This window comes from Cnephaeus nilssonii (assembly GCF_951640355.1).
Source record: "Cnephaeus nilssonii genome assembly, chromosome: 8".
In the NCBI taxonomy this organism is placed as follows: Eukaryota; Metazoa; Chordata; class Mammalia; order Chiroptera; family Vespertilionidae; genus Cnephaeus; species Cnephaeus nilssonii.
The window spans coordinates 28609593-28624823 of record NC_137079.1 but is presented as its reverse complement, the minus strand read 5'-3'; the positions used below and the strand labels follow the sequence as shown (position 1 = coordinate 28624823).

The following is a 15231-nucleotide window of genomic DNA, read 5'->3' as shown; positions in this document are numbered from 1 at the left end:
TTGGCAACCAAAAACCCTGCTGTTAAAAACCCATTCCCTTCAGCAACAGAAGGAATATCTAGAAAGTGTTGGGTCTAGAAAATGTGATTATTTCAAATAACGTGATTCCTCCTATGGCAACATAAAGCCCTGTATTACAAAGCTTCCCAACTATTCATAAGTTCTTTACAAAGGATAGTTTACCAACAAACACAGGCTTTCAAACATGGACAATGTAAGACAAGCATGTCAAACTCAAAGGCTAACACGGGCCAGATAAATGAGGCGTGTGGCCCACAGCCCGCGGCCCGGGCATTTGACATGCTTGCTGTAAGACCTGGCTCACAGATGTAAGAATGAGCCAACACCAACAGCACGTGTTCCCCAAGAGAAAGTGTGTAAAACAGCCAGGTTCTCCTGTGTCAGTATTGATCTGTGGTGTTGCTTCGGAATCTGTATTTCATTTCAGGAGCCAGGCTGGCCAACCCCACATCTGGGAGCTTAGAAACCCGGCTTCCCCTCGGCAAGTGCAGTGGTGGATGCAGACTGGCACCAGCCGCACCAGGGACACGGGCAGAGCTCCCTGGAGTGGGGAGGAGACGGCTCTTCTGGGTGAGCACCCCGTGTACACTTGCGGCTGCCCCGTCCCAGGTGCTGGAGCAGCCGCCCAGCACCAAGCATGGCTGGTCAGGCAAACTCTGAGCACAGCAGATACTATCCTGCTGGCCGCTCCAGGATGTCCTGCACAGGGGTCCTCAGGCCCGAGCTGCCCCAGAGCCCCAGAGCCCCTGCTCCACCTGGATGGCCTACCCCCAACCTTCTGACTCGGGTGGCAGGGAGGACCCGAGAGGCGGCATTTTCCCACGTTCCAGAGCTGCTGGTCTGGAACCCCCTTGGGGACCAGCGTCACAGCAGCACCAGGGAAGGGCCTGGAATGGGACTCTCTCCTGGCAGGAGTCTGTCCTTGCCGCAGCCCAGCAGACCCAGCACTGGGCCATCTCTTCCCTACAAGAACTAGAAGATGGAACCCCGAATTCCACTGTGTCCATCATGACCCCCAGTCACCTCACTTTCTTCTCCCAGAGCAACTGCTTTGCTGCAGAGCCTCCTTCAATGCGGCTGGTGGAGCTGGGGGCCCAGGCCGCGCCCGACCCCCATCCTTGCAGCCTCCATGACCTTAGCCCCCCTCCCCTCCTTCCTCCTCAATCCTCCTGACACTTTGCCCATTGAAGATGCCACTGAACAACGATTAATCACAGTGTGGTGACCCAGGAAAGCTGAACGTGGGCAGGCAGGCGGATGGTGTTGGCACTGAGCACATAAAGCCCAAGCCCAAGCCCAATGTGTGCGTTGTGGCCAAGGGGCCCACAGGTGCCAACCCCCCTCTTCCCATGGGGCCCACATCTGCTTCTCTCCTTAGGAGAGGGGCCGGCCCAGCTCACCTGCCCGGCCACACGGCCTGAGGCTGCCCAGTCCCTTCTTGCAGCGAAGGAGAGATGGTGGAGAGTCCGGAGCCCTGAACTCACCAACCCAGTGCCCGTTTTTCTCATGCTTCCCAGTGCTTGAAACAGGGGTTCAGGGACCTCCCCCTTCACTTTATCCCCTCCCCCCCAACATCCAAGGAGGGCATGATGAAAAGTCCAGTATCTTCCATGGTCCTCATTCCCCAAAGCGCCCTGTACCTAGGTCTGGTGTCCCAAGGTCCCCAAAGAAATGGCCCAGACAAGGGAGCTGTGTGAGGGCCAGTATCGGCAGGCACACCCTGAGGCCTGGCTACCAGGTGGGGCTCCTGCCATCACACTGATTATTAATCAGTCATCGTAAGGAGAGCACCCTTTGGCCCCCTGACTCGGGCAGGGGCAGACCCCACCCTGCTGTCCTGCCCACACTCTAGGGGGAAAAGGCCACAGGATGCAGGGGTTCTCTCAGACCACCGTCTCCTCCTCAAGCTTCACAGACTTGGTGGGAGGTTGAAAGTAAACTACAGGTTTGGTCACTTGGGGTCTTTCCAGGAGGTTACAGCAGGGCTTCCCTCTGCAGTGCACAGCGTCACTGCCTGGGGCGTCTAAAGAGCCCAGCAGCGAGCCTCACCATGGAACCTGGCGATGAGTGTGGGCAGCCCCAGACCCCACCCCTCCCGTGGCTGCAGGTGCCCCAGATGCAAACCGGAGTTCAAGAGCATCTGGTCTGCAGACAGGATCTTTGGGATTGGGGGACCCCTGGGCGCCGTGTAAAATGCTTCTGCCCAGCAACGCAGCGTCCTCGGTTGCTCTTGGAGTCAAGGACATGCCTGCAGGGTGCATGACCGAGCCGGGGCTGGACTTGGCGCCTGGCCGGCAGCCCTGATGGAGGCTGCTGGTGTCAGGTCGAGGAGGCAGATGGGAAGGGCAATGGCATACTCGGTGCACTCAGGTGAGAACTGTCGTATGGATGCAGGAACGGGGGCCACTGATGTGGACAAAAGTGGAAGCTGTTTTCCAAACGGGGAGCGTTGCCCTGGTCCTGATTCAGAGATGCGCCCCGTGGTGCCAGGCCTGCTTTGGGCCCTCGTGCCTGACACGAGCACATTGGGATTGGAAGGGGGGAGAGAGGAAGGAGACTCCCCCTGAAAAGTGGGGTGCTGCTGCTATGTGGCTGGTGGTGGCTCTGACCAGGCAACACCACGGGCTGCACAGGAGCAGAGGGGATGGGCCACAGTTTGCAGTGTCCTTCGCGGGTCAGCTCAGGGTGCTGGGCCTCCGGGAGCCCCAGACTGGAAGCAGAAGGGGGAGTGGGCTGCTGGGCTGCTTCCTGCTTTACTCCGCCAGCGGGGGCCTTTCTAGGAGGAATGCTGGCAACTGGGTGGGATGCTGGCAACTGGGCGGGAGGGGGCCCTGGGGACGGGAGCGGGGTGTGTGCAGGGAGTGGAACCCTGGCACTGGGGCTCCCTGCCCACGGCCCCTGCGATGCCCTGGGCGCTTAGCTGCACAGAAAAGCCTGCCGGCTCCGTGGCACTGGAAGGAGGCCCAGCAGCCGCCCTCCCTCCGGGCAGTGGTCTCCACCTGCGCAGGGCCGGCCTCGTCCACAGCCACAGTGACTCATCCCGTCTGTGGTGCTGCCGAGATGGTGCTGGGCAGCTCCCTCGGCTGCCGGCATGCCCGGGCATGAGCTCCTTCTGCAGAAACCCTCCTCGGCAGCCACTGCCAACAGCCTCTTGCAGAGGAGCCAACGTGACTGCCAACTTCAGCAACTTTTGGCAAATGCAAAAGTGGAAGAGGAGAGGAGCCGCGAGGAGGGCGCGGGCAGAGGAGGAGAGGGGGGGAGAGCCCGCGGGTGGACCCAGGCCTTACCTCGGCAGCTCCGGCTGTCCCGGGAGAGCTCGTAGCCGCTGTAGCAGGCGCAGTGGAAGCTGCCCGGCTTGTTGTAGCATATTTGGTTGCACCCCCCGTTCTTCTGGCTGCATTCATTGACATCTGGGTACACACAGGACACAGAGGGACTGGGGAGAGCCCGGAGGTGACACACATCTGCCTCGAGCACGCGGCGGTGTCTGCACGTCTCTCTCCACTGCGCCCACCCCCAGGCCACGGGCGGAGGGCACAGGGAGCTCGCCTGTGCTGTGGGTGGTGACAGTCCAGTAGTCCAGTGCCAGCTCTGTGGCCACCCGAGTGCGGATGGGACGAGGGCAGAAGGCCAAAGTGCCCGAGGGGGGATATGGCCAGGCAGCCGCAAGGCCCAAACGCAGTCTGGCCAAGCCCCACACAGGCTGAGCTGAGCCCTCGCGGACCACCTGCGGGCAGGGCCTCCAGTTCTGCTCAGCAGCCCCAGGAGGGGACATCAGGAGGCCCTGAGGTGAGGCCCGGCTCTCCCCCACAGTTGAAGGGCCCACCTGAGGGGAGGGTGGGGGATTGCAGCTTCTTTGCTGACCCTGTACAACTGCAGACTCGAGGGAGAAGAAAGTACCCTCGTCCCGTTTAATCACTGGGGTCTGAGGCTCAGCGGGCAGCCGCTAGGCTCCCGTGCGGGGGTCTTACGGCCTGCGGTGGCCCCGTCCTTTGCTCCAGCCCTGCTCTTGAGGGGAATCCCTCTGCTCCTCCCCAGCTCTCTCAGGAGCTGACCGATGGCCTCTCCCGCTGGACAGTGCCCCCGTCCCAAGAGGCCAAGCAGGGCCTCCAGCACTGTTTAAGCACTCTCACTCTGGGATGACTCTCGTGAGGGGCCGGGGATGCCCTGCCCACCCATCTTCTCCCTCCTCGCCCGGGAGCTGAGTGGAGGCTGACCAGTGAGGGGCCCGGACCCAAGGACAGCCTGCAGGCACTTCCACGCCTCCCACTCCGGTCTCAGCCAGAACGGACCAGCATGGCTGTGTCCCCACGTGGGGCAGGGTGGTTGGGGCAGGGAGAGGAAAAGAGGGAGGGGCCCTGCAGGGAGGTCCCAATACCCACACCTCCTCCCTCGTCCCGCGGCTGTGGTGGCCTTACCTTTGTCACAGAGCCGCCCCGCCCAGCCGGCTTTGCACTGGCAGAAGAAGTTGCCCATGAGGTCTTGGCAGACTTGGGTCCCCTCCTTACTGCAGGGGTTTGGAGAGCACTGGTCAGGCAGGTCTGAGATGAAAGGAAGGAGGAAACGGTCCTGAGCTGCTCCCGGCCAGCTGAGGGGAGTGGGGACCAGTCATGGTGGCAGCAGTACAGCCTCTTGTTGGACCCTTGGGCACACTGGCCTTTGGCAGGAGCACTCTGAGGCAGGTCCTGGGCACCAGCGTCTTCTCCACTGGCCCAGGCTGGCCACACAGAACCCCACCTCTGGGCAGAACTAGGGTCGCAGAACAGGCCAGGGTGTTGGGGTCTTGGCCCCTCAGGGAGCAAAGGAGGAGGGAGTGAGCCTAGCTTGGCCCCATGAGCTCCGACCTCCCAGGGAGCAGGTCAACAGAGCCCTGGCCAACCCAAGGGCCCTCCAGGCAGACGTCCCAGTGGACACATCCACCCTCTCAGGCCAGGCCCCCTGCCCACTCAAACCATGAGCCCATCAACCTTCGCCAACATTCTTTCCATTGGGCTTGGCCTCAGTGGGAGCTCCACCCCATTTCCCCCTAGAAATCTGCCTGCACAGGACAGGGACTGCTCCAGGCCCCGGCTGCACTGGCTGCTCTTGTCCTGGGGTGGCAGTGCCCAGGCTGACGTGCCGGACCCACTCGCCTGGGAAGCCATCTGCCTGGGATAATAGCATGTCAATCACCAGCATCATTTCCCCCGTGGCTAAGAGACTGTCCCCGTGGAGTGCCTCCCGAGGGCTCTCCACGTGATGAGAGATCAGCTGAAGCTCCCACTTACCCCATCCGCGTGGCGATTACACGCTCCCACGCTTCAAGCAGCAGAGATGAGAGTCCTGGGGGAAGCTATGCTTGCACCCAGAGCTCCAAGAATCCTCCCACGAGGCTCCTGGCCACACCAAAGTATTTCCGTCCCTTTCTCTGCCATCGCCACTCCATCAGGACACCGTGGAGAGGCCGGACTCCACTGGCCTGAGGAAGGCTCATGCCTACAGACAACACGATGGCTGGGACATTTCTGGAGGCGGAGCAACCCTGAGCTGGCCAGGCGCAGCCGGTGGAGGAACACAGGCAGGTCTTGGGAGCAGCAGGCCCTGCATCCACCGCTGCTCACCTGCTGAGGTTTTCCAGAGACTCATCGAGTGCAGGTATGCCCTGACTCAGCCCACCGCAGGCTGTGTCCACACTGGCCTCCGGCAGCATGTCCCATCCCGCTCAGACAGAAAGCGCCGCGGGACTCTCTGTTCCTGAAAAGCCCTTTCTGTTCCCTCATTTAAAGCTGCTTTCGCCTTTGCTCCTCGCAGAATCTACTGACGGTCTTTCTCTCGTGAGTCTACAGACATTAAACATCGCCTGTTGACTCTCTGCTGTTTCCCTATTTCTCACTCCTCCAGTTCTTATCTAGGCCCTGAACAGCACGAGGTTCCTGGCTGAAGCCCAAGCTGAAGGCGGAGGCTGTCTCGTTCAGTCAGACGGGGAAGGCACCCGGACTGCCCTCCGGAAACTTGTCAGTTCCCCTGGGGAGTGGATTTTAGCTGCACTGACAACCGACAGCAAAATTGGCTTCTCGGTTTTGTTTTTAGTGAAGGGCAGCTAGGTACACTCCCCCGGCAGCCCTAGAGACTGCGGTCATCCAGGCCGATTGCCTGTCACAACCCCCAGGCCCAGGCAGGTGGCACACCGGGCAGCAGCGGGGCAGGTGACACCAGGGGCGTGCCACCCAGGCGCGGCTCAGACCAGCTACACTGACATCCTCTCTGACTCTCAGCACCCACTGTCATTCACACCATGTCACTTGTGTGGTTTCCAAGGGCCACACACCCATCGACAGCACGTGAGTCAGGTATTATCACCTTTTTAATTTACGAAGTGGATACCCCGGCTTAGGTAATGCGGCAGGTGGACAGAGGATCATCTGACCCCCCGGGGACCTAGGATTCAATGGTCCTTCAGCTTTTCCTCTCTGTCCCCACCCCGTCCAGATCTGCAGACACCTCTCATTCCATTGCCTGGCCCCTTGGACAGGTGTCACGTAGAGTTGATCACTTCGTTCTTAAAATGACTGATGTTTCCAGCCTGGCTCCAAATTTGGGGACAGCGCTTCCACCGCAGAGCTTGCTCTTGTCACCACAATGAGTCCTGGTAGACCTGTTTCCCTGCCACCAGCACAGGAAGGCAGTGGTCTCTGCGTTCCTCGTGGGACCCGGCCTGGGCCCCTGTCGCTATGCTTTATGTGCTCGGCTGCCCACATGGTCTGTGCACCCTGATCCTCGGGGAATCTGCATAACCTTGTCTAAAAACTGGAACCCAAGTCTCTCATCGTGTTTTTCTTGTGACCTTCCCATGGCACACCTCAAAGTGGGCTTGTTTTGCATGGTCACGACCAACACAAAACACTCGCACGTGGAGACCGATCATGTCTCCCAGTATTTGTGAGGCACTGCACAGTTGTTTTTGGCAGGGAGCTGCACACCCCTTCTACGGGTAAGCAAGCAGGAACTGGGTCCAGCGATCACAGGAATTTGGTCATGGAATAGTGGGTCTCCCACAGCTGCCTCAGATCCACCGAGGTCAGCTCTGAGGTCCCACATGCTGCATGGATGCCTTGCCATGCGGCTGCACTCGCTGTAAAGAGGGTTATACTCTGGGGGCGGGAGGGACAGGGCTGTGAGGTCAAGTCCAGCCCCAGGACTAGAGAGATGAAGGGACAGATCTGCTTTCCTGACTTCGTCCTGACAGGAAGGGGCTCTGATGGCAGGAGGGTCAGAGAGACTGGAGGTAGGCGACATATACCGGCCTGGCCAACACCTGAGCCCAGGCGGAGCAGCTGGTTCACCTGACGCCTCCCACAACTCGATCCAAGGCCCAGACGGGCCCCCACAGGAGAAAAGGGTCCAGGAGGTGGTGTGGGTCTCCACTTGACATATTGGTTAAAGGTTTAAAGTTATTTCAGAATACACACATGTACCTTTGACGTGAAGGGCTGGTTAACTTTGTCTAGAATTTGCCTAGAATGCCTAAACTCTCCTTAAAAAAAAACCCTCATAGTCCCCAGGACTGAGAGGCCAACACCAACTTCTACTGGGGCGGGGTTTTCTAGGAGATTCCTACACAACACCCATCCCAGAAGAAAATCCCTCAGAGCCCCTTCCTGCCAAAATTTGTCCCTTCAAATCTCTAGTCCTGGGGTTAGACTTGACCTCACCCTCCCCATCCTTTCTGCCCCCAGAGTATAACTCTTGTTACAGTAAGTGCAGCGGCATGGAAAGGCATCCAGAGCACATGTGGGGACCACAGGGCTGACCCTGGGTGGGTCTGAGGCAGCTGTGGGTGACCACTACTCCATGACCAAATTCCTCTGATCGCTGGACCCAGTTGCTACTTGCTTACCGGTAGAAGGCATTACAGCTCCCTGCCCCCGGCACAAAATGTGCAATGAAGGAAGGACATAATAACAATCAGAGCAGAAATAAAATCTAGCAAAAACAATACAAAAGATCAATAAAACCAAGAACTGTTTCTTTGAAAAGATAAACAAGATTGACAAACCTTTAACCAGACCCAACAAGAAAAGAAGAGAGAGAGCCCAAATAAAAGAAAATCAAAACAACTGACACCAAAGAAATACAAAGGATTGCAAGAAAATATTATGAACTATATGCCAACAAATTGGACAATCTGGAAGAAATGAATAAATTCCTAGAAATATCCAATCTTCCAAAACTGAATCAGGAAGATTCAGAGATTCTGAATAGATAGATTACAACTAGTGAAATTGAAGCAGTAATTAAAAAAAGAGAAAAAAAAAACACACAAAAAAAAAGACTCCCCCAAAACAAAAGTCCTGGACCAGATGGCTTCACAGGTAAATTTTACCAAACATTCAAAGAACTAAAATGTATCCTTCTCAAACTATTATAAAAAATTAAGAAGGAAGACTCCCAAGCTCATTTTATAAGACTAGAATTATCCTATTTCCAAAACCAAATAAAGACACTACAAGAAAGAAAATTATAGGCCAATCTGATGAACATAGATGCTAAAATCCTCAACAAAATATTTGCAAACCAGATCCAGAAATACGTTAAAAAAGATCCTATACCATGATCAAGTGGGATTTATTCTGGGGATGTAAGGTTGGTACAATATCCGTAAATCAATAAAACTGATACACCACATAAACAAAATGAAGGATAAAAAGCACATTATCATGTCAATAGATGCAGACCAAGCATTTAATAAAACCCAGCACCCACTTTTGATAAAAACTCTCAAAAAGTGGGAATAGATGGAACATACTTCAACATAATAAAAGCAATATATGACAAACCCACAGCCAATGTCATACTCAATGGGCAAAAACTACAAGTGCTTCCCTTAAGATTGGTAACAAGACAGGCATGTCTGCTTTCACCATGCTTATTCAACCATAGCAATTAGAGAAGGAGAAGGAGAAGGAGAAGGAGAAGGAGAAGGAGAAGAAGAAGAAAAAAGGCATCCAAATTGGAAAGAAAGAAGTAAAGCTGTCATTTTTGCAGATGACATGATACGGTATATAGAGAACCCTAAATATTCCACCAAAAAACAACTAGAACTGATAAATGAATTCAGTAAAGTAGTAGAATACAAAATAAATATCCAGAAATCAGTTGCATGTTTATACACCAATAATGAACTACCAGAAAAGAAAACTAAGAAAACAATCCCATTCACAATTGTTTCAAAACAGACAAAATACCTAGGAATATATTTAACCAAGGATGTAAAAGACCTGTACTCAGAAAATTATAAGACACTGAAGAAAGTTAAGAAGATATATGTAAGTGGAAGCATATACCATGTTCATGGATAGGGAGAATTAACATCATTAAAAAGTCCATATAACCCAAACCAATCTATAGATTCAACACAATTCCTATCAAGATATCAATGGTATATTTCACAGATCTAGAACAAACATTCCAAGCATGGTATATGCTTCCACTTACATATATCTTCTTAACTTTCTTCAGTCCAAGTTGTTTTTTGGTGGAATATTTAGGGTTCTCTATATACCATATCATGTCATCTGCAAAAATGACAGCTTTACTTCTTTCTTTCCAATATTTCACAGATCTAGAACAAATATTCCAAAAATTTATATGGAATCACGAAAGACCCAGAATAGTCACAGCAATCTTGAGAAAGAAGAACAAAGTTGGAGGAATCACAATACCTGATATCAAACTATACTACACGGACAGAGAAATCAAAACAGCATGGCATTGGCATAAAACAGACATGTAGATAAATGGAACAGAAATAAACCTATGCCTTTATAGTTAATTAATATTTAACAAAGGAAGCTAGAACATATAATGGGATAAGGGTAGTCTATTCAATAAATGATGTTGGAAAAATTGAACAGATATGTCAAAAAAACCCAAAAAAACTATACCACCTTCTTACACCATGCACAAGAATAAACTCAAAATGGATTAAAGATGTAAATGTCAGAATCAAAACCATAGAAATCAAAGAAGAAAACATAGGCAGTAAAATTTCAAACATTTCTCATAGCTATATATATATATATATATATATATATATATATATATATATATATAGATATATCTCTTCAGGCAAGGGAAAGAAAAGAAAAAATAAACAAATGGGACTACATCAAACTAAAAAGTTTTTGCACAGCAAAGGAAATCGTCAACAAGATGAAAAGACAACCCACTGAATGGGAGAACATATTTGCCAATGATAAATCTGATATGGGGTTAATATCCAAAATTTATAAAGAACTTATAAAATTCAACACCAAAAAAAAAAACAAACAATCCAATTAAGAGATGGGCAAAGAAAAAAAATAAGAAAGAAAAAAGAAATGGGCAAAGAACTTGAATACACACTTCTCCAAAGAGGACATAGAGAAGAACAGTAGATGTATAAAAAGATGCTCAACATCACTAATCATCAGAGAAATGCAAATTAAAACCACAATGAGATAGCACCTCACACCTGTCTGAATGGCTATCATCAATAAATCAACAAACAGCAAGTGCTGGAGAGGATGTGGAGAAAAGGAAACTCTCATGCACTGTTGGTGGGAATGAAGATTGGTGCAGCCACTATGAAAAGCAGTATGGAGTTCCCTCAAAAAATTAAAAATGGAACTGCCTTATGACCCAGTGATTCCACTTCTGGGAATATATCTGAAGAAACCCGAAACACTAATTTGAAAAAAAAAATATACACTCCTATGTTCATTGCAGTGTTATTTACAGTAGCCAAGATCTGGAAGCAGCCCAAATGCCCATCAGTAGATGAGTGAATACTACTCAGCCGTAAAAAAGGAAACTTTATGTTTTGTGACTGCATGGATGGACCTGGAGAGTATTATGCTAAGTGAAATAAGCCAGTCAGAGAAAGACAAGTACCATATGATTTCACTTACTTGTAGAATATAATGAACAAAATTAATTAACAAAGTAAACCAGACTCATTGATACAGAGAACAGACTGATAGCTATCAGAAGGGAGGGGTTAGGGGAGCTGGGTGAAAAAGGTGAAGAGCTTAAGCAAAAAAAATAACTCATAGACAGAAACAACAGTATGGTGATTACTAGAGGAAAAGGGGGCGAAATAAGGTAGAAGAATGTATAGGGGGATTAATAGTGATGGAAGGAGACTTGACTTGGGGCGGTGAACATACCATACAATATACAGATGATGTATTATTGAATTATACACCTGAAACCTATAACTTTATTAACCAACTAGAGGCCCGGTGCATGAAATTCATACAGTTGGAGGGGGTGGGTCCCTCAGCCCGGATTGCGAGAGGGCACAGACCAGGCCGAGGGACCCCACCGGTGCATGATCAGGGCCAGGGAGGGATGTGGGAAGTTGGCCAGCTGGGGAGGGACCACTGAAGGGCTCCAGGGCATGTCTGGCCCTTCTCGCTCAGTCCCGATCGGCCGGACCCCAGCAGCAAACTAACCTACCAGTCGGAGCATCTGCCCCCTGGTGTTACGTGCACGTCATAGCGACTGGTCGACTGGTTGAATGCCTGCCCCCTGGTGGTCAGTGCACATCATAGCAAGCGGTTGAGTGGCCTTAGCATATCATTATCATATTATGCTTTGATTGCTGAATGGCTGACTGGACAACCAAACACTTAGCTTATTAGACTTTTATTATATAGGAAGGATGCCACCTCAATAAATTCAATAAAAAAAGAAGAAAAGAAAGCAAAGTTTATCTCCAGGACAAAAGTAAGGAGAAATGAGCATCTGAAAGCCCGACACTCAGCAGGTGCCCAGCAAACCTTTTTGGAATTGAGACAAACCTTTGCAGGTCCAAATGCATCCACTTAAGTCCCCATCCTTAACACTCCCTCCCTCTCCCCCCCAGCCCCCCCCCCCCCAGCAAGCCTGCAGAGGGTTTCTGGGTTGACAGGTGATCTGTGCCCTGACGTCAGGCCTCTGAATGGAAGGAGCTGTTTAGGAGATAATGGGCTTATCTTGGCCTTGAGAGGGCTGTGTTGAAGGAGAGGGAGGAAGGGACTCGTTTGTTGCTGTGGCCTGGAATGTGAAACATCTGCTGACATCCAACCCACCGCTTCCTCAGGTGCTTTTTACTCCCCGCAAATTGCAAGGTAATGACAAGTTATAACCCCGACAGCATGCTTCCATGGGGAGGCCCACTGTTCTGACTGAAGAGAAAGGGCAAAGGGATCCTCCCTCATGAGGAGAATCAGGCCTGGATCTCCTCCAGCCCGGCCTGGGCAAAGCAGAGAAACCCAGGCCTCAGAAACCGACCACAGGCCCTCCTGCTGGAGGCACACCAACATGCTGAGGGAATCTGTGAGCAGGGAAGGCAGAACTGTCAGTGGGAAAGTCTGTCCCAGGCCTGGGGCTTGTCTGGGATGAACACTTTGAGGTCATTTGTTTTAATTTTAACAATAATTGATAACCAAAGCACTCAGCATAAACTGCCCATCATCACCAGATAAGACTATTTTTAGGAAGGAACAGATGAAAAGGATCTATAATAATAAAAGCATAATATGCTAATTAGACCGATGTCCTTCCAGACAACCTTCCTGATGAAGCCAGGGCTGCGAGGGAAGCCCAGGTCCGGGTGCCAGAGGGAAGCCGGTGCCGGCAGCTGGGGGAAGGAAGGCCTACTCTTGCACGAATTTCATGCATCAGGCCTCTAGTACGGTTATAATAACCTGGTTATTATTTAACAAGAAAGGAGCAAAGGGAAGACTAGATAATATAGGCATGCCACTTATACAGCTTTGCCAGGAAGCTGTAGTTAACATTCTCCAAGTCTGTTCCCTGTAGATCATTAGGGGGTCTAGACATAGATGTATGCCCAGTAAGCTCTAGGTGACATGGGAAGATGCTTACCTGTCAGTCACACCTGGGAATGAATCAGTGGTCAGAATAGGCATGATGTATTCTATAATACATGATCTGTTTATTGTATGTATGTTCATCACTGCAAGGGCACGAAATCTGAGAAACTTAACTCCAGAGCAAAGAAAATTCCCTCTCTTGCTCTCTTAGGACTCCTGTTTCAGGGGGCATGCTCCCCTACATCACCCATGTCACTTACAACCATGTAGGACCCACACCATGGATTATAGATGGCAATTAGCCTGATGCTACCTCGGACTCAGCTCCACCATGGAATGGAAACTCTGGACATTGGCTTTGCTTTTGGCTCTGCTAGAGTCCCAGCTACACCTTTTCCAGGACTGGATTAAGGGACCTGAGACTTTGCAAACTGAGGATGTAACTCCACACAAATAAAAACCACTCATTCTCCCCTGCAAGTCTTAGAAAATTCCTTTTCTCAATATATCACAAGAACCCCATTCCCACTAGTGATGGAGAAATTCTACCCATTCAATCCTCTGGCAATAAAAACAGTGCTAAGTTGCCTGAAGTGACCCCATGTGCACTCATGCCTAGAAGGCACATCTCCGGGGCCCACAAGCGGGGTGTGCGTATTTCCCTGAATGACACCCCAACTCCCTGCAGTCTTTACAGTGTCCCCCTGTAAGGACAGCCGGTGCATTTGTGCAGGGCCTCAGGCTTCAGAGACTCTTGTCATGCCCAGGAGCCACCTGAGAAGCCCAGTGCCCTGGTCCAGTGCCCGAGGAGGAGGTACTGGGGCCACATGGAGGGAAGGGGTGAGAGGCTTGCTCAGGGTCAGTTGGGTCCTGGGCTGGCCAGAGAGACCAGGCATGGAGGCAGCTTCCTAAGCTGCTAGGAACTGCATTTAAAACATCTGGCATAAACAGCAGCTGCACGAGATTTCCCCTCTAAACTTCAGTTCAGGAAACAGCTCTGAGATTCTCCCTCCTTCCTCATTTCCCAGGCTCCCCGCCACCCAGGAGGAGAGAAAGTCTCAATCCCATTAAGAAATCACCTTTGTTGTTCAAACAATTTAAGTCACTTCAATGCCATGAAATCTCTCACCTAGGAACAACGTGACCCAGGATTTGTGGGGCCCTTCTCTGAGCAAAACCCCAGTGATTTTACATAAATGGTGTTGGGACAAGGGAGCTGCTATCTGGGAAAATATGAACACACCCAGATCCCTCCCTCCTCAGGAGAAATTCCAGGCGGATCATATAGTTAAACATAAAACATAAAACATTAGATAACTTTTGTTATAACCTCAAAAAAATAGGCAATTTAAAACCCAGAAACTAAAACAACCTAATGAATTTGAGTACATTATTACAAAATAAGAAACTGATTTAACAAATGGACAGAAAAGTGCTAACTAAAAACAAAAATCCAAAATTGCTGGAAGCCAATTCCAGCATGTCAGCAGAGCTGAATTATCTGGAAATGGCTGAGGGCATTTCCCCAATCCTGAAAAGGATGCATAAAATGATTGCTTGCTGCCAGACAGCTAAGGGCATCTTAATCTACATGTTATTGCCTCCTACTGGCCAAACACCTGAACAGCCGTAGGCAATTCTTCCAAACCTGACAATGGATTCTGTATACTAAACCTTGCCTTTGATGTATATCTACGTTGCCTTAGGACAATTTGTGTTAATAAAAAGCAAGGGGTCCTGAGACAAGGGAGAACTTAGTTCCTTTAGCTAAGTCTTCTCTGGCTCCCCATAATGCCTTCCAAAATTATGTTCATCTCTGGACTCTTATTTAATTTACACACAGTGCTTCTCCAGATTCCTGAACCCTTCTAGATACTGGATTAAGACCACCGGCATTACAAAATGACAGAAAGCTGACCTGCTCCCACGTCTGCCTCAGGCCCCAGTGAGGTCATGGTTGACTCCAGGGAGGCTGATGTCATGGCTTGACCCTGAGGAGAGGGGCTTGCTCCAGGTCTCCCTCCATGCATGGCCATGGGTTTTGGTTCATCTGAGTTAACAGGTGCCTCTACCGTGGGTCACACAGCAGCACTACTCTCATTTCCACATTAAATCAATCATTTCCTCTGCTCATCTGGCCTGGGGCTGGGGTCTGTGATGGGAGCAAGTCAGGTGAAGCACGGGGCCGGCATGTGGATAGGAGGGTGACTGGATACCACAGCCCTCCCACCCCCTGAGCCCCTGCCAGGCAGATACTACGAGCAGCTCTGGGTCTGGCCAGCCTTCTAGGCTATCCCTGCAATGGCAGGTCTGACACCAAGTACAGGAAGAGTCCTGCTACGTTGCGACTGGCTGTGCCCTTCGAAGCCCC

At 51.0% G+C, this 15231-nt stretch overlaps 1 protein-coding gene across 1 annotated transcript in view; it reads right to left on the bottom strand.

The window, feature by feature from the left end:
• The window catches only part of GAS6 (growth arrest specific 6), a 51113-nt gene that overhangs the window by 18756 nt on the left and 17126 nt on the right, over window positions 1-15231 (bottom strand). The window contains exons 5-6 of the mRNA XM_079779100.1: window positions 4440-4562; window positions 3309-3431 (exon numbers count right to left, since the gene is read on the bottom strand). Coding sequence (XP_079635226.1) covers window positions 3309-3431; window positions 4440-4562 — 246 coding nt within the window. The remainder of the gene's footprint in view (window positions 1-3308; window positions 3432-4439; window positions 4563-15231) is intronic.